The sequence below is a fragment of the Nesoenas mayeri genome (assembly GCF_963082525.1).
Source record: "Nesoenas mayeri genome assembly, contig: SCAFFOLD_166, whole genome shotgun sequence".
Taxonomy (NCBI): Eukaryota; Metazoa; Chordata; class Aves; order Columbiformes; family Columbidae; genus Nesoenas; species Nesoenas mayeri.
This window is the reverse complement of record NW_027660002.1, coordinates 1-24,148: the sequence shown is the minus strand read 5'-3', so window position 1 is coordinate 24,148 and position 24,148 is coordinate 1. Positions and strand designations below refer to the sequence as shown.

At 62.1% G+C, this 24,148-nt stretch overlaps 1 protein-coding gene across 1 annotated transcript; it reads right to left on the bottom strand.

The window, feature by feature from the left end:
* Window positions 1–5,905: 5,905 nt before the first annotated feature.
* On the bottom strand, window positions 5,906–23,709 carry LOC308052442 (hydroperoxide isomerase ALOXE3-like; the record flags this gene model as incomplete). The annotated part of the gene is made up of 10 exons (XM_080364522.1): window positions 5,906–6,085; window positions 7,469–7,639; window positions 8,798–8,898; window positions 9,913–10,034; window positions 11,082–11,251; window positions 11,695–11,781; window positions 12,960–13,154; window positions 14,548–14,724; window positions 15,653–15,889; window positions 23,599–23,709. Coding segments are annotated over 10 exons (1,551 nt in total), but the record flags the coding sequence as incomplete, so codon positions are not given.
* Between the last annotated feature and the right edge of the window lie 439 nt (window positions 23,710–24,148).

The following is a 24,148-nucleotide window of genomic DNA, read 5'->3' as shown; positions in this document are numbered from 1 at the left end:
CTGGGGACACCCCCCAAAAACATGGGGACACCCCCAAAAGTGGGGACACACCCCCTTATAACCCAACCCCCCACCAAGACACCCAGATATAGGGACACCCCAAAAGTGGGGACACCCCTGATACCCCCTTAGTCATGAGACCCCAATATTGGGGACACCCCAAAACTGGGGACACCCTTCAACAACCTTCCAGAGACCCCCCCAGACATGGGGACACCCCAAAATTGGGGATACCCCAAAACATGGGGACACCCCCAAAATTGGGGACACCCCTGATACCCCCTTAGTCATGAGACCCCAATATTGGGGACACCCCAAAACTGGGGACACCCCCCTGATAACCCCCCCACACCTCGAGACACCCAGACATGGGGACACCCCAAAAGTGGGGACACCCCAAAACATGGGGACACCCCCAAAAGTGGGGACACCCCTGATATCCCCTTAGTCATGAGACCCCAATATTGGGGACACCCCAAAACTGAGGACACCCCTCAACAACCTTCCAGAGACCCCCCCAGACATGGGGACACCCCAAAATTGGGGATACCCCAAAACATGGGGACACCCCCAAAATTGGGGACACCCCTGATACCCCCTTAGTCATGAGACCCCAATATTGGGGACACCCCAAAACTGGGGACACCCCCCTGATAACCCCCCCACACCTCGAGACACCCAGACATGGGGACATCCCAAAATTGGGGATACCCCAAAACATGGGGACACCCCCAAAATTGGGGACACCCCTGATACCCCCTTAGTCATGAGACCCCAATATTGGGGACACCCCAAAACTGGGGACACCCCTCAACAACCTTCCAGAGACCCCCCCAGACATGGGGACACCCCAAAATTGGGGGTACCCCAAAACATGGGGACACCCCCCCCGACACCCCCAAACCTTGGGGACACCCCAGGGACCCCCCAAAAACATCATAGACCCCCATGGGGACCCCAAAACCCTCTGGGACCCCCAAACTGGGACACCCCCCCCCCCCAACCCCCTGGGACCCCAAAACCCCCCGATTTCCCCCCCCCAAAACACACGTGGCCCCCTATGACGTCACCACCCCCCCCAGCCACGTGCTTCCCCCCCTTATAAATCCCTGGGGGGGGGGTCCCCGCGTGACGTCACGTTACGTCACGCGTGACGTGGGTTGTGCGTGTCCCCCCCCTCCCCCCCCCCCCCCACCCCACGTACCACGCGCCGCTCGGAGCGTCTGAGGCGGCGGCGGCCGCGCGGGGACCCAGGAGTTCGGGGGGTGGCCCCGCCCCCACCAATAAGGAACCCAGGAGTTCGGGGATGGAACTTCTACCCAATAGGGGACCCAGGAGTTCGGGTGATGTCCCTCCCCCCACCCCCCCACCCTCCTCCTCCTCCTCCTCCTCCCCTTTTAGGGGACCCAGGAGTTCGGGTGATGGCCCCGCCCCCACAATAGAGGACCCAGGAATTCGGGAGATCCCCCCCCCCCCCACCCCCCCCATCCAAAATGGGACCCAGGAGTTCGGGTGCGGACCCTCCCCCCAATAGGGGACCCAGGAGTTCGGGAGATGCCCCCCCCCCAATAGGGGACCCAGGAGTGCGGGAGATGCTCCTCCCCCCCCCCCCATCCTTTTAGGGGACCCAGGAGTTCGGGTGATGCCCCCCCCCCAATAGGGGACCCAGGAGTTCGGGTGCAGCCTCTCCCCTCAACAGGGGACCCAGGAGTTCGGGGACCGAGCACCCACACAATGGGGGACCCAGGAGTTCGGGTGCATCCCCAACCCCAACCCCCCCCGCCAAAATGGGACCCAGGAGTTCGGTTGCGGACCCTCTACCCAATAGAGGACCCAGGAGTTCGGGAGATGCCCCCCCCCCCCCCCAACCAAAATGGGACCCAGGAGTTCGGGTGATGCCCCCCCCCCAATAGGGGACCCAGGAGTTCGGGTGATCCCCCCCCCAATAGGGGACCCAGGAGTTCGGGTGATCCCCCCCCCAATAGGGGACCCAGGAGTTCGGGAGATGCCCCCCCCTCAATAGGGGACCCAGGAGTTCGGGTGATCCCCCCCCCAATAGGGGACCCAGGAGTTCGGGTGATTCCCCCCCCCAATAGGGGACCCAGGAGTTCGGGAGATGCCCCCCCCACCCCCCAACCCCCCCCCAGCCAAAATGGGACCCAGGAGTTCGGGTGCGGACCCTCTACCCAATAGGGGACCCAGGAGTTCGGGAGATGCCCCCCCCCCAATAGGGGACCCAGGAGTGCGGGAGATGCTCCTCCCTCCCCCCCATCCTTTTAGGGGACCCAGGAGTTCGGGTGATGCCCCCTCCCCAATAGGGGACCCAGGAGTTCGGGTGCAGCCTCTCCCCTCAACAGGGGACCCAGGAGTTCGGGGACCGAGCACCCACACAATGGGGGACCCAGGAGCTCGGGTGCATCCCCTCCCCCCAATAGGGGACCCAGGCGTTCGGGTGCAGCCCCTCCCCCTCCCCACCCCCTCCCCCCGGACACCTGGGTCCCCTAAGATGGGGGGAGGGGCCGCATCCAACCAGGTGAGCCCATTCCTGCCCCTCCCCCCCCCACCCCGGGGAGGGACCCAGGAGTTCGGGAGGTGGGGGAGGGGCGGGGTTACCCAGAGGCCTTTGCGGGCCCCTCCCCCCACGTGGCCTTGGGGGGGGTTGGGGGAGGGGCGGGCGCGGGGCCAGGGGGGGCGGGGAAGGTCATGGGTGACGTCAGCGGTGACGTCAGCGGGGACATGGGGTGGCCTTGGAGCAGCCTGAATGTGGTCACACAGGGGACCCAGGCGTCCGGGTGGCCCCAACCCCCCCATAGAGGACCCAGGCATCCTGGTGTCCCCAACCCTTCCAAAGGGGACCCAGGCATCCGGGGACCAGGGGACCCAGGCGTCCGGGTGGCCCCAACCCCTCCATAGGGGACCCAGGCATCCAAGTGGCCCCACATCCCCCATAGAGGACCCAGGCGTCCGGGTGGCCCCAACCCCCCCATAGAAGACCCAGGCATCCAGGGACCAAGGGACCCAGGCGTCCGGGTGGCCCCAACACCTCCATAGAGGACCCAGGCATCCGGGGACCAAGGGACCCAGGCATCCTGGTGGCCCCAACCCTTCCAAAGGGGACCCAGGTGTCCGGGGAGCAGGGGACCCAGGCGTCCGGGTGGCCCCAAGCCCCCCATAGAGGACCTAGGGACCAGGGGACCCAGGCGTCCGAGTGGCCCCAACCCCCCCATAGAGGACCCAGGCATCCAGGTGGCCCCAACCCCCCCATAGAGGACCCAGGCATCCGGGGACCAAGGGACCCAGGCGTCCGGGTGGCCCCAACCCCTCCATAGGGGACCCAGGCATCCGGGTGGCCCCACATCCCCCATAGAGGACCCAGGCATCCTGGGACCAGGGAACCCAGGCGTTCGGGTGGCCCCAACCCCCTCATAGAGGACCCAGGCGTCCGGGGACCAAGGGACCCAGGCATCCTGGTGGCCCCAACCCCACCATAGAGGACCCAGGCGTCCGGGTGGCCCCAACCCCCCCATAGAGGACCCAGGCATCCAGGGACCAAGGGACCCAGGCGTCCTGGTGTCCCCAACCCTTCCAAAGGGGACCCAGGTGTCCGGGGAGCAGGGGACCCAGGCGTCCGGGTGGCCCCAAGCCCCCCATAGAGGACCTAGGGACCAGGGGACCCAGGCGTCCGGGTGTCTCCAAGCCCCCCATAGAGGACCTAGGGACCAGGGGACCCAGGCGTCCGAGTGACCCCAGCCCCTCCAGAGGGGACCCAGGCGTCCGGGCCCGGACCAGGGTGTCCCCATTGTCCTTGTGTCTCTTGTCCCCATGGGTCATGATGTCCCCATGGCCACTGTGTCCCCATTGTCATCGTGTCCCTTGTCCCCAAACTCAGTCCCCACTGTGCAGAGGAACCGTGTTTATTGCCTGTGTCACCCCCTGGGGGACATTGGGGACAATGGGGGTCATTGGGGGCAATGGAGATATTGGGGACATTGGGGGTATTGGGGACATTGGGGACAATGGGGGTCATTGGGGGCAATGGGGATATTGGGGACATTGGGGACATTGGGGGTATTGGGGTCATTGGGGGTACTGGGGGCATTGGGGACATTGGGGGTACTGGGGGCATTGGGGACATTGGGGGTATTGGGGACATTGGGGTCATTGGGGACATTGGGGGTATTGGGGTCAATGGGGACATTGGGGGCAATGGGGGCAATGGGGACATTGGGGACACTGGGGGCACCATGGGGACATTGGGGGCAGTGGGGTCATTGGGGACATTTGGGAGGGTTGGGGACACCTGGAGGGGTTGGGGACACCATGGGGACATTGGGGATGATCAAAGGGTCTTGGGGACACATTGGTTGGGTTGAGATGACGGGTTGGGGACACCATGGGGACATTGGGGGTGACCCAAGGGGGGTTGATTGGGGACATTCTCGGGGTGCATTGGGGACACCATGGGGACATTGGGGGTGATCCAAGGGGGGTTGATTGGGGACATTCTTGGGGTGCATTGGGGACACCATGGGGCCATTGGGGACGATCCAAGAGGGGTTGATTGGGGACATTCTTGGGGTGCATTGGGGACACCATGGGGACATTGGGGGTGATCCAAGGGGGGTTGATTGGGGACATTCTTGGGGTGCATTGGGGACACCATGGGGCCATTGGGGACAATCCAAGGGGGGTTGATTGGGGACATTCTTGGGATGCGTTGGGGACACCATGGGGACATTGGGGGTGATCCAAGGGGAGTTGATTGGGGACATTCTTGGGGTGCATTGGAGACACCATGGGGCCATTGGGGACAATCCAAGGGGGGTTGATTGGGGACATTCTTGGGGTGCATTGGGGACACCATGGGGCCATTGGGGACAATCCAAGGGGGGTTGATTGGGGACATTCTTGGGGTGCGTTGGGGACACCATGGGGATATTGGGGACAATCTAAGGGGGGTTGATTGGGGACATTCTTGGGGTGCATTGGGGACACCATGGGGCCATTGGGGACAATCCAAGGGGGATTGATTGGGGACATTCTTAGGGTGCATTGGGGACACCATGGGGCCATTGGGGACAATCCAAGGGGGGTTGATTGGGGACATTCTTGGGGTGCATTGGGGACACCATGGGGCCATTGGGGACACATTGGTTGGGTTGGGATGATGAGTTGGGGACACCATGGGGACATTGGGGGTGATCCAAGGGGAGTTGATTGGGGACATTCTTGGGGTGCATTGGGGACACCATGGGGACATTGGGGGTTGATTGGGGACATTCTTGGGGTGCATTGGGGACACCATTGGGACATTGGGGACAATCCAAGGGGGGTTGATTGGGGACATTCTTGGGGTGCGTTGGGGACACCATGGGGACATTGGGGGTTGATTGGGGACATTCTTGGGGTGCATTGGGGCCACCATGGGGGCATTGGGGACAATCCAAGGGGGGTTGATGGGGGACATTCTTGGGGTGCATTGGGGCCACCATGGGGACATTGAGGACACATTGGTTGGGTTGGAATGATGAGTTGGGGACACCATGGGGACATTGGGGGTGACCCAATGGAGTTGGGGACACATTGGTTGGGTTGGAATGATGGGTTGGGGCCACCATGGGGCCATTGGGGACAATCCAAGGGGGGTTGATTGGGGACATTCTTAGGGTGCATTGGGGACACCATGGGGCCATTGGGGACAATCCAAGGGGGGTTGATTGGGGACATTCTTGGGGTGCATTGGGGACACCTTGGGGACATTGGGGCTGATCCAAGGGGGTTGGTTGGGGACATTCTTGAGGGTCAGTTGGGGACACCATGGGGCCATTGGGGACAATCCAAGGGGGGCTGATTGGGGACATTCTTGGGGTGCATTGGGGACCCCATGGGGACATTGGGGGTCCCCTCAGATGGCGACGCTCTCGGTGACGCTTTGGGGGTCCAGGTAGGGGTACGGCAGCTCCAGCCGCCGGTTCCGGTCCCCGATGCGGCGAGATATGGCGGCCAAGCGGCGGCGGAACCGACCAATCAGGCGCTGGGCGGCGGCCCCCACCAGCAGCTCCGGGCAACGGGACCCCAGGGGGCGCTGTGGGGCAATGGGAGTGGGTTATGGGGGGCCCGGATGCCTGGGTCCCTTTGGGGTCATGGGGAGCCCACCCAGATGCCTGGGTCTCTTTGGGGTCATGGGGAGCCCACCCGGATGCCTGGGTCCCCTTGGGGTCCAATCAGACGCCTGGGTCCCTTTTGGGTCCACTCGGATGCCTGGGTCCCTTTGGGGTCATGGGAAGCCCACCCGGATGCCTGGGTCCCTTTGGGGTCCACCCGGATGCCTGGGTCCTTTTGGGGTCATGGGGAGCCCACCCGGATGCCTGGGTCCCCTTGGGGTCCACCCGGATGCCTGGGTCCCTTTGGGGTCGACCCAGACACCTGGGTCCCTTTGGGGTCATGGAGAGCCCACCCGGATGCCTGGGTCCCTTTGGGGTCCAATCGGACGCCTGGGTCCCTTTGGGGTCATGGGGAGCCCACCCGGATGCCTGGGTCCCTTTGGGGTCATGTGGAGCCCACCCGGATGCCTGGGTCCCTTTGGGGTCCACTCGGACGCCTGGGTCCCTTTGGGGTCATGGGGAGCCCACCCGGATGCCTGGGTCCCTTTGGGGTCCACCCGGATGCCTGGGTCCCATGAGGGGTACACCCGAACGCCTGGGTCCCTCCTGAATATCTGGGTCCCCCCCAAACTCCTGGGTCCCCCCGAACTCCTGGGGCCCCCAAACTCCTGTGTCCCCCAAACTCCTCTATCTCCCCTGAACTCCTGGGTCCCCCCCGAACTCCTGGGTCCCCCAAACTCCTGTGTCCCCCAAACTCCTCTATCTCCCCTGAACTCCTGGGTCCCTCCCGAACTCCTGGGTCCCCCAAACTCCTGGGTCCCCTCTGAACTCCTGGGTCCCCCAAACTCCTGTGTCCCCCAAACTCCTCTATCTCCCCTGAACTCCTGGGTCCCCTCCCGAACTCCTGGGTCCCCCAAACTCCTGTGTCCCCCAAACTCCTCTATCTCCCCCGAACTCCTGGGTCCCCTCCCGAACTCCTCTGTCCCTCCCGAACTCCTGGGTCCCCCAAACTCCTGGGTCCCCCCGAACTCCTGGGTCCCCCAAACTCCTGTGTCCCCCAATCTCCTCTATCTCCCCCGAACTCCTGGGTCCCTCCCGAACTCCTGGGTCCCCCAATCTCCTGTGTCCCCCAAACTCCTGTGTCCCCCAAACTCCCGGCTCCCCCGAACTCCTGGGTCCCCCCAAACTCCTGGGTCCCCCAAACTCCTGAGATCCTCCCGAACTCCTGTGTCCCTCCCGAACTCCTGGGTCCCCCCCGAACTCCTGGGTCCCCCAATCTCCTGTGTCCCCCAAACTCCCGGCTCCCCCGAACTCCTGGGTCCCTCCCGAACTCCTGGGTCCCCCCGGACGCCTGGGTCCCTCACCGGCTGCCCCCCCTCGTAGCTGACGACGCTCAGCAGGGCCAGCAGGGCTCCGGTGGCCGCGGGGGACGGGAGGGTCCCCAAAAAGCGCCCCTCGGTGGCCTCGGCCTTTGTCACCGGGGGGTCCCCCTGCAGGGTCCCCGGCGTGTTGGGCATCCAGGCGGCGAAGTCGTACTGGGGGGACAATGGGGGGACAATGGGGGGACAATGGGGGGGGAGGGGGGGGTCAGAGGGGACCCAGGCGTCCGGGTGTCCCCTCCCCCCCCCAACCCCGGCTCGGTGCCACTGGGGTCACCTGGGGGGGTTGTCATGGTAACAAGGGGCTCCAGGACCTACATGGGGTCCCTTCACCCCACCATGTGTCCCCAATGTCCCCAATGTCCCCAATGACCCCAGTGTCCCCATTGACCCCATTGACCCCATTGACCCCAATGTCCCCAATGTCCCCATTGCCCCCAATGACCCCAATGTCCCCAATGACCCCATTGACCCCAGTGTCCCCATTGCCCCCAATGTCCCCATTGACCCCAATGACCCCATTGACCCCAATGTCCCCAATGTCCCCAATGTCCCCAGTGTCCCCAATGCCCCCATTGACCCCAATGACCCCTATGACCCCAATGTCCCCATTGCCCCCTATGTCCCCATTGACCCCAATGTCCCCAATGCCCCCAATGCCCCCAATGCCCCCAATGTCCCCAGTGCCCCCAAGACCCCCAATGTCCCCAGTGCCCCCAATGACCCCAATGTCCCCAATGCCCCCAATGCCCCCAATGCCCCCAAAAGTCCCCAAAGTTCCCATTGAGCCCAATGTCCCCAAAGTCCCCAATGACCCCAATGTCCCCAATGCCCCCAAAGTCTCCAATGTCCCTGGTGCCCCCAATGTCCCCAATGCCCCCAACATCCCCAAATTCCCCATTGTCCCCAATGCCCCCAATGTCCCCAATGCCCCCAATGACCCCAGTGTCCCCATTGTCCCCCTTGTCCCCATTGCCCCCAATGCCCCCATTGACCCCAATGTCCCAAATGCCCCCAATGTCCCCATTGCCCCCAATGTCCCCAATGTCCCAAATGACCCCAATGCCCCCAATGTCCCCATTGATCCCATTGACCTCAATGTCCCCAATGTCCCCAATGCTCTCAATGTCCCCAATGCCCTCAATGACCCCAATGTCCCCATTGCCCCCAATGTCCCCAATGTCCCAAATGTTCCCATTGACCCCAATGTCCCCTATGACCCCAATGCCCCCAATGTCCCCAATGACCCCAATGCCCCCAATGCCCCCAACACCCCCAATGTCCCCAATGCCCCAATGTCCCCAATGTCCCCACCTGGCCACTGTTGACAGCCGAGTGCCGGGCAGAGCAGGAGAACATGATCATGGTCGTGAACTTGACCAGCTCAGCCCGGGTCAGGAGCTGGGACGGGAAACCTGGTGACATCACGATGACATCAGCGATGACATCACCCACGCGGGGTCCCCCACCTCACTCCCATATGGTGTGAGCAGGGTCATCACTTTATCAACTTGTCATGTGACCTTGACCTCGACCACGATGTGACCGTGACGACAGCCACGATGTTCCCATGTCCCCATGTCCCCCTGTCCCCATGTCCCCTGTCCCCATATCCCCATGTCCCCATATCCCCCTGTCCCCATGTCCCCATGTCCCCATATCCCCATATCCCCATGTCCCCATGTCCCCATGTCCCCATGTCCCCCTGATGTCCCCATGTCCCCATATCCCCATGTCCCCATATCCCCCCAATGTCCCCATGTCCCCCAGTGTCCCCATGTCCCCCTGATGTCCCCATGTCCCCATATCCCTCCAATGTCCCCATATCCCCCAATGTCCCCATGTCCCCCTGATGTCCCCATGTCCCCATATCCCCCAATGTCCCCATACCCCCCCAATGTCCCCATGTCCCCCGATGTCCCCCAATGTCCCCATGTCCCCCCATGTCCCCCAGTGTCCCCATGTCCCCATATCCCCCCAATGTCCCCATGTCCCCCTGATGTCCCCATGTCCCCTGATGTCCCCATGTCCCCCCAATGTCCCCATGTCCCCCAATGTCCCCATATCCCCCTGTCCCCATATCCCCCAATGTCCCCATATCCCCCCAATGTCCCCATACCCCCCAAATGTCCCCATGTCCCCCTGATGTCCCCAATGTCCCCATATCCCCCAATGTCCCCATATCCCCATTGTCCCCCTGCCGCCCTGATGTCCCCATGTCCCCATATCCCCCCATTGTCCCCATGTCCCCCAATGTCCCCATGTCCCCATGTCCCATATCCCTATGTCCCCATGTCCCCCAATATCCCCATGTCCCCCAATGTCCCAATGTCCCCATATCCCCCCAATGTCCCCTGATGTCCCCATGTCCCCCAATGTCCCCATATCCCCCAAATGTCCCCATGTCCCCATGTCCCCCTGTCCCCTACCTGACTGCTGGTTCCCCAGCACGGCGTATGTGAAGATGTCCCCCACCCAGCTCTGCAGCTCCTCGTCCTCGGCCACCTCCTTGTCACCGGGGTAGTGAAGTGACACCACCCCCTGCACCAGGCTGGGGACACGGGGACAGGGTGACACCAGCTCTGTGCTCCTTGTCCCCATGTCCCCCTGTCCCCATATCCCCATGTCCCATATCCCCATATCCCCATATTCTCCTGTCCTCATGTCCCCATGTCCTCATATCCCCATGTCCCCATATCCCATTTCCCCCATCCCCATATCCTCTTGTCCTCATATCCCCATGTCCCCATATCCCCATATCCCCATATCCCCATATCCCCATGTCCCCATATCCCCATATCCCCATATCCCCATGTCCCCATTGTCCCCCTGTCCCCATATCCCCATGTCCCCATATCCCCCTGTCCCCATATCCCCATATCCCCATGTCCCCATGTCCCCATGTCCCCACGTCCCCATGTCCCCATATCCCCATGTCCCATATCCCTATGTCCCCATGTCCCATGTCCCCCTGTCCCCCCATATCCCCATGTCCCCCTGTCCCCATATCCCATATCCCCATATCCCCATATCCCCATATCCCCTGTCCCCATATCCCATGTCCCCATATCCCCATGTCCTCATGTCCCCATATCCCCCTGTCCCCACGTCCCCATGTCCCCATATCCCCATGTCCCCATATCCCCATGTCCCATGTCCCCATGTCCCCATATCCCCATATCCCCATATCCCCATATCCCCTGTCCCCATGTCCCCATGTCCCCACATCCCATATCCCCATATCCTCATGTCCCCATATCCCCATGTCCCCTGTCCCCACGTCCCCATGTCCCCATATCCCCATATCCCCATGTCCCCATATCCCATGTCCCCATGTCCCCATATCCCCATATCCCATATCCCCATATCCCCATATCCCATATCCCCATATCCCATATCCCCATATCCCCATATCCCCATATCCCATATCCCCATATCCCCATATCCCCATGTCCCCATATCCCCATATCCCATATCCCCATATCCCATATCCCCATATCCCCATATCCCCATATCCCCATATCCCATATCCCATATCCCCATATCCCCATATCCCCATATCCCATGTCCCCATATCCCCCTGTCCCCATGTCCCCACCTCTCCATGGCCGCCCAGATCTCCAGCGCGTCATCGCGATAGTGGTAGTTGGGGACAAGTGCCACCCCCCTGTCCTCGATGTCCTCGGGGACACACAGCTCCCGATAGGTCAAAGCCGCTGTCCCCCGGGCCACCAGCTCCAGTGTCCCCTCCCGCCCCACGGCCGTGGCCTGGGGACGTCACCACCCCCTCAGTGTCCCCTGTGACCCCCGGGGGCCACCCAGGGGACAGGGGACACCGTGGGGACCCAGGTGTCCGGGTGCCACCAAGGGAGTGTGGGGGTATGGGGGACATGGGGGTCTGGGTGTCACCAAGGGGACATGGGGGTCTGGGTGTCACCAAGGGGACATGGGGGTCTGGGTATCACCAAGGGGGACCCAGGTGTCCGGGTGCCACCAAGGGAGTGTGGGGGTATGGAGGACATGGGGGTCTGGGTGTCACTAAGGGGACATGGGGGTCTGGGTGTCACCAAGGGGACCCAGGTGTCCGGGTGTCACCAAGGGAGTGCGGGGGTATGGGGGACATGGGGGTCTGGGTGTCACCAAGAGGGACCCAGGGGTGTCACCAAAGGGGTCCCAGGGGTATGGGGGACATGAGGGGACACGGGTGTCACCTGGTCGATGATGCCCCCAGGGTTGAGCAGCGACTCCCGTGCCAGGATGTTGATGTGGAAGGTGAAGCGGAAATGGGGCAGAAGCAGCTGGGGACAGAACGGGGACATTGGGGACATTGGGGGCAATGGGGGCATTGGGGACATTGGGAGCAATGGGGGCATTTGGGGCAATGGGGGCAATGGGGGCATTGAGGACATTGGGGACAACGGGGTCATTGGGGATAATGGGGGCATTAGGGGCATTGGGGACAATGGGGGCAACGGGGGCATTGGGGGCAATGGGGGCATTGGGGGCATTGGGGTCATTGGGGACATTGGGAACATTGAGGGCAATGAGGGCATTGGGGACATTGGGGTCAATGGGGGCATTGGGGTCAATGGGAACATTGGAGGCATTGGGGACAATGGGCAGATTGGGGTCAATGGGGGCATTGGGGACATTTGGGGCATTGGGGTCAATGGGAACATTGGGGTCAATGGCAACATTGGGGGCAATGAGGGCATTGGGGACATTGGGAACAATGGGGGCAATGGGGACATTGGGGTCAATGGGGTCACTGGGGTCAATGGGAACATTGGGTTCAATGGGGACATTGGGGGCATTGGGGTCAATGGGGTCAATGGGGTTAATGGGGGCATTGGGGTCAATGGGAACATTGAGGGCAATGGGGACATTGGAGTCAGTGGGGTCAATGGGGACATTGGGGTCAATGGGAACATTGGGGACATTTGGGGCATTGAAGGCAATGGGGACATCGGGATCAATGGGAACATTGGGGGCATTGGGGTCAATGGGGTCAATGGGGGCATTGGGGTCAATGGGAACATTGGGGGCAATGGGGACATTGGGGACATTGGGGACATTGGGGGCAATGGGGACATTGGGGACATTGGGGACATTGGGGGCATTGGGGACATTGGGGTCAGGGGGGACATTGGGGGCATTGGGGACATTGGGGGCAATGGGGTCAATGGGAACATTGGAATCATTGGGGTCAATGGGAACATTGGGGTCAATGGGAACATTGGGGTCAATGGGGACATTGGAGACATTGGGGTCAATGGGGACATTGGAGACATTGGGGTGCACTTTTTAGGGTGCAATTTTTGGGGTGGACTTTCAAGGTGCACATTTCAAGGTGCACATTTGGGGGTGCAATTTTTGGGGTGCACTTCGGGGTGCACATTTTGGGGTGCACACTTTGGGGTGCACTTTTTGGGGTGCCCATTTCGGGGCACGCATTTGGGGGTGCAGTTGGGGGTACCTGGTGTATGGGGTGAGCCACGGGCAGGCGCTGGGTGGCCACGGCGAAGGTCTCGGCCAGGAAGTGGGTGGTGAGCAGGTGGGTGACGAGCTCGTGCTGCGTGAAGTGGGCGCCGCGCACCCACAGCTTGGCCAGCGCCCAGCACCAGGGGGCGTCCTGCGGTGTGAAGATGGGGGCGCCGGGGTCCTGGGATAGCTTGGGGGGGGGACACGGGGACATTGGGGTCAATGGGGGCAATGGGGGTGTTGGGGGCATTGGGGGCATTGGGGGCAATGGGGGCATTGGGGCCATTGGGGACATTGAGAACATTGGGGTCAATGGGGGCGTTGGGGGCATTGGGGTCAATGGGGGCAATGGGGGCGTTGGGGTCAATGGGGACATTGGGGGCATTGGGGACATTGGGGTCAATGGGGACACTGGGAACACTGGGGTCAATGGGGGTGTTGGGGGCATTGGGGGCATTGGGGACATTGGGAACATTGGGGTCAATGGGGGCAATGGGGGTGTTGGGGACATTGGAGTCAATGGGGACATTGGGAACATTGGGGTCAATGGGGGCGTTGGGGGCATTGGGGGCAATGGGGACATTGGGGTCAATGGGGACATTGGGGTCAATGGGGGCAACGGAGACATTGGGGACAATGGGGGCAATGGAGTCATTGGGGTCAATGGGGACATTGGGGGCATTGGGGGCAACGGAGACATTGGGGACAATGGGGGCAATGGAATCATTGGGGTCAATGGGGGCAATGGGGGCATTGGGGGCATTGGGGACATTGGGGGAAATGTGCACATTGGGGTCCATGGGGACAATGGGGACATCAGGGACATAGGGAGCACTGGGGGCAATGGGGACATTAGGGGCATTGGGGACATTGGGGGCATTGGGGGCAATGGGGTCAATGGGGACGTTGGGGTCAATGGGGGCATTGGGGGCATTGGGGGCAATGGGGACATTGGGGACAATGGGGTCAATGGGGGCAATGGGGGCAATGGGGACATTGGGGACATTGGGGTCAATGGGGGCATTGGGGAATTGGGGGCATTGGGAACACTGGGGTCAATGGGGACATTGGGAACATTGGGGTCAATGGGGACATTGGGGGCAATGGGGACAATGGGGGCAATGGGGACATTGGGGGCGTTGGGAACATTGGGGGCAATGGTGGCGTTTGGGACATTGGGGGCAATGGGGGCATTAGGGATATTGGGGGCATTGAGGTCAATGGGGTCAATGAGGGCATTGGGGTCATTGAGAGCATTGGGGACATTGGGGACATTGGGGGCATTGGGGACATTGGGGACAATGGGAACAATGGGGGCAATGAGGGCATTGGGGTCAATGGGGACATTGGGGTGAATGGGGACATTGGGGACATTGGGGTCAATGGGGGCAATGGAGGCGTTGGGGTCAATGGGGGCATTGGGGACCTTGGGGGCATTGGGGGCAATGGGGTCAATGTGGGCAATGGGGACATTGGGGTCAATGGGGGCATTGGGGTCAATGGGGGCAATGGAGACACCATGGGGATATAGGGGGACATGGGAGACATTGGGCCATGGGGCCACGGGGTCACGTGACCGGTACCTGGATGGCGATTGGCCGCAGCTCCCCTTGGGGGTTGACCCACAGCAGACAGATGGCGGGGGCCACGCTCTGGGGGGCGCCCCCCAGGGGCCGCGTGTGGACCCCGCGCAGCATGGCGTAGTCGGCAAGGAACAGGCGGCCCCCCTGCGCCGCCGGACGCCTGGGTCCCTCGGACGCCTGGGTCCCTCCCAGGGTCCGGGGATATCCCACAAGACCCTCCCCTAATGCCTGGGTCCCTCCCGAACTCCTGGGTCCCTCCCGAACTCCTGGGTCCCCCCGAACTCCTGGGTCCCTCCTTGACTCTTGGGTCCCTCCCGAACTCCTGGGTCCCTTCCAGGGTCTGGGGATCCCCCACAAGACCCTCCCCTGACACCTGGGTCCCTCCCGAACTCCTGGGTCCCTCCCGAACTCCTGGGTCCCTCCCGAACTCCTGGGTCCCTCCAGAACTCCTGGGTCCCTCCTTGATTCCTGAGTCCCTCCTGTACTCCTGGGTCCCCCTACCCCAAACTCCTGGGTCCCACCGAACTCCTGGGTCCCCTCCCGAACTCCTGGGTCCCCTCCCAGAACTCCTGGGTCCCTCCCGAACTCCTGGGTCCCCCCAATTTTTGGGGGTGTCCCCCCCCTCCAAACTCCTGGGTCCCTCCCGAACTCCTGGGTCCCTCCCGAACGCCTGGGTCCCCCCAATGTTTGGGGGTCCCCCTTGAACTCCTGGGTCCCCCCCTGAACTCCTGGGTCCCTCCTGAACGCCTGGGTCCCCCCAATTTTTGGGAGTCCCCCCCCCCAAACTCCTGGGTCCCTCCCGAACTCCTGGGTCCCCCCGAACTCCTGGGTCCACCCCCCGAACTCCTGGGTCCCCTCCCGAACTCCTGGGTCCCTCTCGAACGGCTGGGTCCCCCCAATTTTTGGGGGTCCCCCTCCCAAACTCCCGGGTCCCTCCTGAACTCCTGGGTCCCCCCCGAACTCCTGGGTCCCCTCCCCGAACTCCTGGGTCCCCCTAAACTCCTGGGTCCCCTCCCAAACTCCTGGGTCCCCCCTTGAACTCCTGGGTCCCTCCCGAACTCCTGGGTCCCCCCAACATTTTTGGGGGTGTCCCCCCCCCCCTCACCTCCATCTCCCGCTGCAGGGACGTGTGGGGCCCCAGGCTGGGCGCCACCATGTGTGGGGTGACGGGGAAGTTGGGGGGCAGGCGCTGGCAGCGGCGCAGCAGGACGGGGTTCACCCCGCTCAGGTACTGCGCCCCGAAAAACGCGTCGTCCCGCCAGTGCTGCACCACGTACTCTGCGGGGCCCGGACGCCTGGGTCCCTCGGACGCCTGGGTCCCTTTTGTACTCGCCCCGGACACCTGGGTCCCTCCCAGAACCCACTATGTTCCTCCCGAACTCCTGGGTCCCCCCCATAGCTCCCCATGTTCCTCCCGAGCTCCTGGGTCCCCCCACATCCTACCCAGACACCTGAGTCACCCCATGTGTCTCCCACCCGGACTCCTGGGTCCCTCGGACACCTGGGTCCCTTTTGACCCACCATGGCCACCTCCAGACACCTGGGTCCCTCCCATGTTCCTCCCGAACTCCTGGGTCCCTCGGACGCCTGGGTCCCTTTTGTCCCACCGTGGCCCCTCCCGAACTCCTGGGTCCCTTGGACGCCTGGGTCCCTCCCATGTTCCTCCCGAACTCCTGGGTCCCTTGGATACCTGAGTCCCTTTTGTCCCACCATGGCCCCTCCCGAACTCCTGGGTCCCCCATAACCCCCCATGTTCCTCCCGAACTCCTGGGTCCCCCCCATAGCTCCCCATGTTTCTCCCGAACTCCTGGGTCCCTTGGATGCCTGGGTCCCTTTTGGCCCCGCCCCGGACACCTGGGTCCCTCCCAGAACCCACTATGTTCCTCCCGAACTCCTGGGTCCCTCCACATCCCACCCAGACACATGGGCCCTTCATGTGTCTCCTACCCGGATGCCTGGGTCCCTCGGACACCTGGGTCCCTCCCAGAACCCCCCATGTTCCTCCCGAACTCTTGGGTCCCCCCACATCCTACCCAGACACCTGAGTCACCCCATGTGTCTCCCACCCGGACGCCTGGGTCCCTCGGATGCCTGGGTCCCTTTTGTACCCGCCCCGGACACCTGGGTCCCTCCCAGAACCCACTATGTTCCTCCCGAACTCCTGGGTCACCCCCATAGCTCCCCATGTTCCTCCCGAACTCCTGGGTCCTCCCCATAGCTCCCCATGTTTCTCCCGAACTCCTGGGTCCCTTGGATGCCTGGGTCCCTTTTGGCCCCGCCCCGGACACCTGGGTCCCTCCCAGAACCCACTATGTTCCTCCCGAACTCCTGGGTCCCTCCACATCCCACCCAGACACCTGGGCCCCCCATGTGTCTCCTACCCGGATGCCTGGGTCCCTCGGACGCCTGGGTCCCTCCCAGAACCCCCCATGTTCCTCCCGAACTCCTGGGTCCCCCCATAGCCCCCCATGTTTCTCCCGAACTCCTGGGTCCCTCGGACGCCTGGGTCCCTCCCATGTTCCTCCCGAACTCCTGGGTCCCCCCATAGCCCCCGATGTTCCTCCCGAACTCCTGGGTCCCCCCCATAGCCCCCCATGTTCCTCCCGAACTCCTGGGTCCCTTGGACGCCTGGGTCCCTTTAGTCCCACCATGGGGCCTCCCGAACTCCTGGGTCCCTCCCATGTTCCTCCCGAACTCCTGGGTCCCCCCCATAACCCCCCATATTCCTCCCGAACTCCTGGCTCCCCCTCCATAGCCCCCCATGTTCCTCCCGAACTCCTGGGTCCCCCCCACAGCTCCCCATGTTTGTCCCGAACTCCTGGGTCCCTTGGATGCCTGGGTCCCTTTTGGCCCCGCCCCGGACACCTGGGTCCCTCCCAAAACCCACCATGTTCCTCCCGAACTCCTGGGTCCCTCCACATCCCACCCAGACACCTGGGGCCCCCGTGTCTCCTACCCGGATGCCTGGGTCCCTGGGACACCTGGGTCCCTCCCAGAACCCCCCATGTTCCTCCCGAACTCCTGGGTCCCCCCATAGCCCCCCATGTTTCTCCCGAACTCCTGGGTCCCTCGGACGCCTGGGTCCCTCCCATGTTCCTCCCGAACTCCTGGGTCCCCCCATAGCCCCCCATGTTCCTCCCGAACTCCTGGGTCCCCCCCATAGCCCCCCATGTTTCTCCCGAACTCCTGGGTCCCTCGGACGCCTGGGTCCCTCCCATGTTCCTCCCGAACTCCTGGGTCCCCCCATAGCCCCCCATGTTTCTCCCGAACTCCTGGGTCCCTCGGACGCCTGGGTCCCTCCCATGTTCCTCACAAACTCCTGGGTCCCCCCATAGCCCCCCATGTTCCTCCCGAACTCCTGGGTCCCCCCCATAGCTCCCCATGTTCCTCCCGAACTCCTGGGTCCCCCCACATCCTACCCAGACACCTGAGTCACCCCATGTGTCTCCCACCCGGACGCCTGGGTCCCTCGGATGCCTGGGTCCCTTTTGTACCCGCCCCGGACACCTGGGTCCCTCCCAGAACCCACCATGTTCCTCCCGAACTCCTGGGTCCCCCCCATAGCTTCCCATGTTCCTCCCGAACTCCTGGGTCCCCCCCATAGCTCCCCATGTTCCTCCCGAACTCCTGGGTCCCTTGGATGCCTGGGTCCCTTTTGTCCCACCATGGGCCCTCCCGAACTCCTGGGTCCCTCGGACGCCTGGGTCCCTTTTGTCCCACTGTGGCCCCTCCCGGACGCCTAGGTCCCTCCCATGTTCCTCCCGAACTCCTGGGTCCCCCCCAAACACCTCAGTTCCCCAAGTCCCGGATGCCTGGGTCCCCCCATAACCCCCCATGTTCCTCCCGAACTCCTGGGTCCCCCCCAAACACCTCAGTTCCCCAAGTCCCAGACACCTGGGTCCCTCGGACACCTAGGTCCCTCCCGGACGCCTGGGTCCCTCCCGGACGCCTGGGTCCCCCCTGCACCCACCTGCTATGGGGGTCCCGGGTTTCCCCAGAGCCGCGTGAAGCTCCTCAAAGCTCTTCCAGGAGGCGCCACAGCGACGGAACCGGAATTGCCTGGGGACATTGGGGACATTTGGGGCATTGGGGGCATTGGGGACATTGGGGTCATTGGGGGCATTGGGGGCATTGGGGTCAATGGGGACATTGGGGGCAATGGGGGCAATGGGGACATTGGGGGTAATCAGGGCATTGGGGACATTGGGGGCAATGGGTGCATCGGGGGCAATGGGGACATTGGGGACATTGGGGTCAATGGGGACATTGGGGGCAATGGGGGCAATGGGGACATTGGGGTCATTGGGGACATTGGGGACATTGGGGGCAATGGGGACATTGGGGACATTGGGGACATTGGGGGCATTGGGTGCATTGGGGACATTGGGGGCATTGGGGGCAATGGGGGAGTTGGGGGCATTGGGGTCAATGGGGACATTGGGGTCAATGGGGGCATTGGGGACAATGGGGGCATTGGGGACATTGGGGTCAATGGGGGCATTGGGGACATTGGGGGCAATGGGGACATTGGGGTCAATGGGGACATTGGGGACATTGGGAACATTGGGGACATTGGGGACAATGGGGTCAATGGGGGCACTGGGGACATTGGGGGCAATGGGGACATTGGGGACATTATGGGTAATGGGGGCATTGGGGACATTGGGGGCAATGGGGACATTGGGGTCAATGGGGGCATTGGGGACATTGGGGTCAATGGGGACATTGGGGTCAATGGGGACATGGGGGACATGGGGAACATTGGAGACATTGGGGACATTGGGGACATTGGGGGCATTGGGGACATTGGGGACAATGGGGACATTGGGGACATTGGGGACAATGGGGGCATTGGGGGCATTGAGGACATTGGGGACATTGGAGGCAATGGGGACATTGGGGGCATTGGGGGCAATGGGGACACTGGGGTCATTGAGGTCAATGGGGGCAATGGGGGCATTGGGGGCAATGGGGGCAATGGGGGCAATGGGGACATTGGGGGCATTGGGGACATTGGGGACATTGAGGGCAATGGGGGCAATGGGGGCATTGGGGACATTGGGGGCATTGGGGGCAATGGGGGCGATGGGGACATTGGGGGCAATGGGGACATTGGGGGCAATGGGGGCATTGGGGACATTGGGGTCAATGGGGGCATTGGGGGCAATGGGGGCAATGGGGGCATTGGGGGCGTTGAGGACATTGGGGTCAATGGGGACATTGGGGGTAATGGGGGCATTGGAGACATTGGGGTCAATGGGGGCATTGGGGACATTGGGGACAATGGGGGCATTGGGGACATTGGGGACATTGGAGGCAATGGGGACATTGGGGGCAATGGGGGCATTGGGGTCATTGGGGGCATTGGGGACATTGGGGACATTGGGGGCAATGGGGACATTGGGGTCAATGGGGACATTGGGGTCAATGGGGGCAATGGGGGCAATGGGGACATTGGGGGCATTGGGGACATGGGGACATGGGGACATGGGGATATGGGGACATGGGGACATGGGGATATGGGGACAGGGGGACATGGGGACACGGGGACAGGGGGACACGGGGACATGGGGACAGGGGGACGTGGGGACAGAGGGACACGGGGACACGGGGACACGGTGACACTGACGCCGCAGCCGCCCGGGCGATGATGTTGACGCGGTGGCCGATGGGAAAAGCCAAACTGGGCGGCAACTGGGGCCAAACTGGTGATACTGGTGCGGGCGGCGGGCGGGGCCAGGGGCAGAGGGCGGGGCGGAGCGCGCGGAGCCGCCAGGGCCAGCAGGGGGCGTACGGGGCGAACCTGCAACCAGTATGGACCAGTATGGACCAGTATAAACCAGTATAAACCCATATAAACCAGTATAAACCCATATAAACCAGTACGAACCCATAGAAACCAGTATGGAGCACTACGGACCATTATGGACCAGTATGGACCAGTATGGAGCAGTTGACACCTCCCCCCAGTGCTCCCAGTATAAACCAGTATAAACCAGTATAAACCCATATAAACCAGTATGAACCCATATAAACCAGTATGGAGCACTACGGACCATTATGGACCAGTATGGACCAGTTAACCCCCCTCTCCAGTGCTCCCAGTACAAACCAGTTGCTTCCAGTAACCAACCAGTAACTATCTAGTCACTCCCAGTACAAATCGGTTCCTCCCAGTCCCTCCCAGTATAAACCAGTCCCTCCCAGTTCCCCCCAGTCCATCCCAGTATAAACCAGTTCCTCCCAGTTCCCCCCAGTCCATCCCAGTATAAACCAGTCCCCTCTCAGCTCAATCCCACTCCCTCCCAGTCTCTCCCAGTTCCTCCCAGTCCCTCCCAGTTCCCCCCCCAGTACCTCCCAGTATATCCCAGTCCCTCCCAGTATAAACCATTCCCCTTCCAGTCCCTCCCAATATATCCCAGTTCCTACCAGCCCCCCCCAGTATTTCCCAGTCCATCCCAGTATAAACCATTCCACTCCCAGTCCCCCCCAGTTCCTCCCAGTCCCTCCCAGTATAAAACATTCCCCTCCCAGTCCATCCCAGTTCCTCCCAGTTCCCCCCCAGCCTCTCCCAGTATATCCCAGTCCCTCCCAGTCCCTCCAAATCCCCTCCCAGTTCCCTCCCAGCCCTTCCCAGTATATCCCAGTCCCCTCCCACCCCCTCCCGGTATAAACCAGTATAAACCAGTATAAACCAGTATAACGCACTGGAACGCCTCCCTCCGCTCCTCTCGCTCCTCCAGTCTCAGCTGCAGCAGCTGCGGGACCCGCGCGGCCTCCAGGGGGGTCCGGGCTGGGGACATACTGGGATGTACTGGGATGGACTGGGATGGACTGGGATGGACTGGGAGGGAACTGGGAAGGACTGGGAGGGACTGGGAAGTAATGGGGAGGGGAACTGGGAGGGACTGGGCAGGTCACTGGGAGGTAAATGGGGGGAATTGGGAGGGACTGGGATATACTGGGAGGGACTGGAAGGGAACTGGGGCAGGACTGGTTTATACTGGGATATACTGGGAGGGACTGGGAGGGAATGGGAGGGAACTGGGAGGGACTGGGATATACTGGGAGGGACTGGGGGGTCACTGGGAGGTAACGGGGGAATTGGGAGGGACTGGGATATACCGGGAGGGACTGGGGGGACTGGGATGGACTGGAAAGGACTGGGAGGGACTGGGGGAACTGGGAGGGTACTGGGAGGGACTGGGATGGACTGGAAAGGACTGGGAAGGATTGGGAGGACTGGGATGAACTGGGAGGGAGTTGGATGGACTGGGAGGGACTGGGAGGGACTGGGATGGACTGGGAGGAACTGGGAGGGACTGGGAGGGGAATGGTTTATACTGGAATGGACTGGGATGGACTGGGAGGGAACTGGGAGTGACTGGGAAGGACTGGGAGGGACTGGGATGGACTGGGATGGACTGGAAGAGACTGGGAGGGGAATGGTTTATACTGGAATGGACTGGGAAGGACTGGAATGGACTGGGATGGACTGGGAGGAACTGGAAGAGACTGGGAGGGGAATGGTTTATACTGGGATGAACTGGGATGGACTGGGAGGGACTGGGATGGACTGGGAGGAACTGGGAGGGACTGGGAGGGGAATGGTTTATACTGGAATGGACTGGGATGGACTGGGAGGGACTGGGTGGAACTGGGAGGGACTGGGTGGAACTGGGAGGGACTGGGGGGAACTGGGTGGAACTGGGATGGACTGGGATGGACTGGGAGGGACTGGGAGAGAACTGGGAGGGATTGGGATGGACTTGGAGGGATTGGGATGCACTGGGATGGACTGGGAGGGACTGGGTGGAACTGGGAGGGACTGGGAAGGACTGGGAGGCACTGGGAGAACTGGGATGGACTGGGTGGGACTGGGATGGACTGGGAGGCACTGGGAGGGACTGGGAGCCCCCCCATTGTCCCCATTGTCACCTGTCCCCTCGTGCAGGTCGGTGCAGCCGCTGCCCAGCCAGCGGTGACAGGGGAAGGTGGCGCTGGGGACATCGCTGGCGGCCACAGTGTCCCCAATGGTGGCCACAGTGTCCCCAATGGTGTCATCGGTGTCATTGATGTCCCCAATGGTGGCCCCATGGGTGTCATTGGTGTCCCCAGTGTCCCCAGTGTTCCCAGTGACCCCAATGGTGGCCCCAGTGTCCCCAATGGTGTCATCGGTGTCATTGATGTCCCCAATGGTGGCCCCATGGGTGTCATTGGTGTCCCCAGTGTCCCCAGTGCTCCCAGTGACCCCAATGGTGGCTCCAACATCTCCAGTGTCCCCAATGGTGTCATTGATGTCCCCAATGGTGGCCCCATGGGTGTCATTGGTGTCCCCATTGTCCCCAGTGTTCCCAGTGACCCCAATGGTGTCCCCAGTGTCCCATGGGTGTCATTGGTGGCCCCATTGTCCCCAGTGCTCCCAGTGACCCCAATGGTGGCCCCAGTGTCCCCATGGGTGTCATTGGTGGCCCCAGTGTCCCCATTGTCCCCATTGTCCCCATTGTCCCCGTTGTCCCCAACGCCCCCAGTACTCCCAGTGTCCCCAGTATCCTCAATGACCCCAATGTCCCCACTGTCCCCAATGCCCCCAATGCCCCCATTGTCCCCAATGCCCCCATTGTCCCCAATGCCCCCAGTATTCCCAGTGTCCCCAATGCCCCCAATGTCCCCATTGCCCCCATTGTCCCCATTGTCCCCAATGCCCCATTGTCCCCAATGCCCCCATTGTCCCCATTGTCCCCATTGCCCCCAGTACTCCCAGTGTCCCCAGTATCCTCAATGACCCCATTGTCCCCAATGTCCCCAATGCCCCTATTGCCCGCATTGTCCCCATTGCCCCTATTGCCCCATTGTCCCCATTGTCCCCATTGCCCCCATTGCCCCCCATGTCCCAATTGTCCCCAATGCCCCATTGTCCCCAACACCCTCATTGCCCTCCATGTCCCCAATGACCCCAATGCCCCCAATGCCCCCATTGCCCCCATTGTCCCCAATGTCCCCATTGTCCCCATTGTCCCCATTGTCCCCGAGGGGCCCGGTGACAGTGACCCGTTCCAGGAGCCAGCAGTCGGGCACCAGTGACACCAGCGGCTCCGTATGGACGCGCAGCAGCAGGAGGGGACCCAGGGGACACGGCGACGTCACCGAGGCCACCAGGGTCTGCGGGACACAGGGACGGGGGTCACTGCAGTGGCGACCAGTATAAACCAGTATAAACCAGTATAAACCAATATAAATCAGTATAAACCAGTATAAACCAGCATAAACCAGTATAAACCAGTATAAGCCAGTCACTCCAGTGTCAACCAGTGCCTCCCAGTATCAACCAGTGTCAACCAGTGCCCCCCAGTATCAACCAGTCCCTCCCAGTCCATCCCAGTATCAACCAGTATCAAGCAGGGTCAACCAGTGTCAATCAACCAGTGTCAACCAGTCCCTCCCACTATCAACCAGTATCAACGAGTGGCAACCAGTGGGCAACCAGTGGCAACCAGTATCAACCAGTGGCAACCAGTGTCAATCAGTCCCTCCCAGTATCAACCAGTGTCAACCAGTCCCTCCCAATCTGTCCCAGTATCAACCAGACCCTCCCAGTATC